This window comes from Hippocampus comes, unplaced genomic scaffold (assembly GCF_001891065.2).
Source record: "Hippocampus comes isolate QL1 unplaced genomic scaffold, H_comes_QL1_v1.1 C16931964, whole genome shotgun sequence".
NCBI lineage: Eukaryota > Metazoa > Chordata > Actinopteri > Syngnathiformes > Syngnathidae > Hippocampus > Hippocampus comes.
Window position 1 is genome coordinate 1 of NW_017841175.1, and position 1,270 is coordinate 1,270.

The 1,270-nt window shown below is 45.3% G+C and overlaps 1 protein-coding gene across 1 annotated transcript; it reads left to right on the plus strand.

Annotated features, from left to right (window-relative positions):
* Positions 1–74: 74 nt before the first annotated feature.
* Positions 75–980, plus strand: LOC109509522 (plectin-like; the record flags this gene model as incomplete). Its single annotated transcript, XM_019859357.1, has 4 exons — positions 75–226; positions 309–461; positions 549–703; positions 826–980. Coding segments are annotated over exons 1-4 (556 nt in total), but the record flags the coding sequence as incomplete, so codon positions are not given.
* Positions 981–1,270: the final 290 nt, after the last annotated feature.

Consider the following 1,270-nt stretch of genomic DNA (forward strand, 5'->3'; position numbering starts at 1 on the left):
TTTCCATGCACAAAGTTGTAACTGTGAAAAAACAAACAAACCAATTTCTGGCTGGATAATGGCTTAACCAAGTGGAATATTTTTGTCCTCTCCATTACAGTTCTTTGCCGATGTGAAAGAGGCTCAGGACAAGATGAAAAAAATGCAGGAGACTATGAATAAGAAATACAATTGTGATCGTTCCACCACAGCCACACGCCTGGAGGATCTGCTGCAGGATACTGTGGTAGGGGTGATTGCTTCCACATACCTTCACATACGGTCTAGTTGTCACCCGGTTTTAATCTAGTTTGCTTCTGTGTCAACAGGAGGAGCGAGAACAGTTGAATGAATTCAAGACACACGTGAATGGCCTTAACAAGAGGGCTCGCTCCATCATTCAGCTGAAACCACGTAACCCCACCACATCCATCAAAGGCAAACTGCCCATTCAGGCAGTCTGTGACTTCAAACAACAAGAGGTGCGGATTACTTGTAGTACGCAAAATGATGAAGTGGAGCAAGCACCAAAGAGCCATCGTAGGCTTAAATTTTCTATTCCTTCACAGATTACTGTTCATAAAGGAGACGAGTGTGCACTCCTCAACAACTCCCAGCCTTTCAAATGGAAGGTTCTGAGTCGCTCCGGACATGAGGCAACTGTGCCTTCTGTTTGCTTCCTGGTTCCACCAGTAAACAAGGATGCCATGGACAGTGTGTCCAGGTGAGAAAGCAAAATATACATCTGAGAGATTGTGTGATTTCATCGAGTTTCCAAGAGTATCCTCAGAGGCCGTGGTATGTGCAGTCGTGTAACAATGGATGTTGCCTATCTCCTACGCCCAGTCTGGAAACAGGTCATCAGCAGATGGTGTCCATGTGGCAGACGTTGTATATCAACATGAAGAGTCTTCTGTCGTGGCAGTACCTGATGAGGGACTTTACACAAATTCGCTCCTGGAACATCACAATGGTGTGTGACGACACATTTCTTATTCAATGTCTCTTGGGTCCTAGCTGCCTGCTGATCTTTAATTTCATTTTATTGTTTGATTTGTTTAATTTAAAATTGCATTTAAATGAAATGAAATGATTCGCTAATGGCGTAGTGGTGTGCACGCCTGACTTGCTTGCAACGTGGGATTGGTTCCAACTTAGTGGCGGTGTGAATGTGGGTGTGAATGTTTGTCTCTATTTGTGTCATGCAACTGACTGGCGACCAGTTCAAGATGTCCTCTGCCTTCCGCCCGTCGTCAGCTGGGATAGGCTCCAGCATCCCCGCAACCCTGTA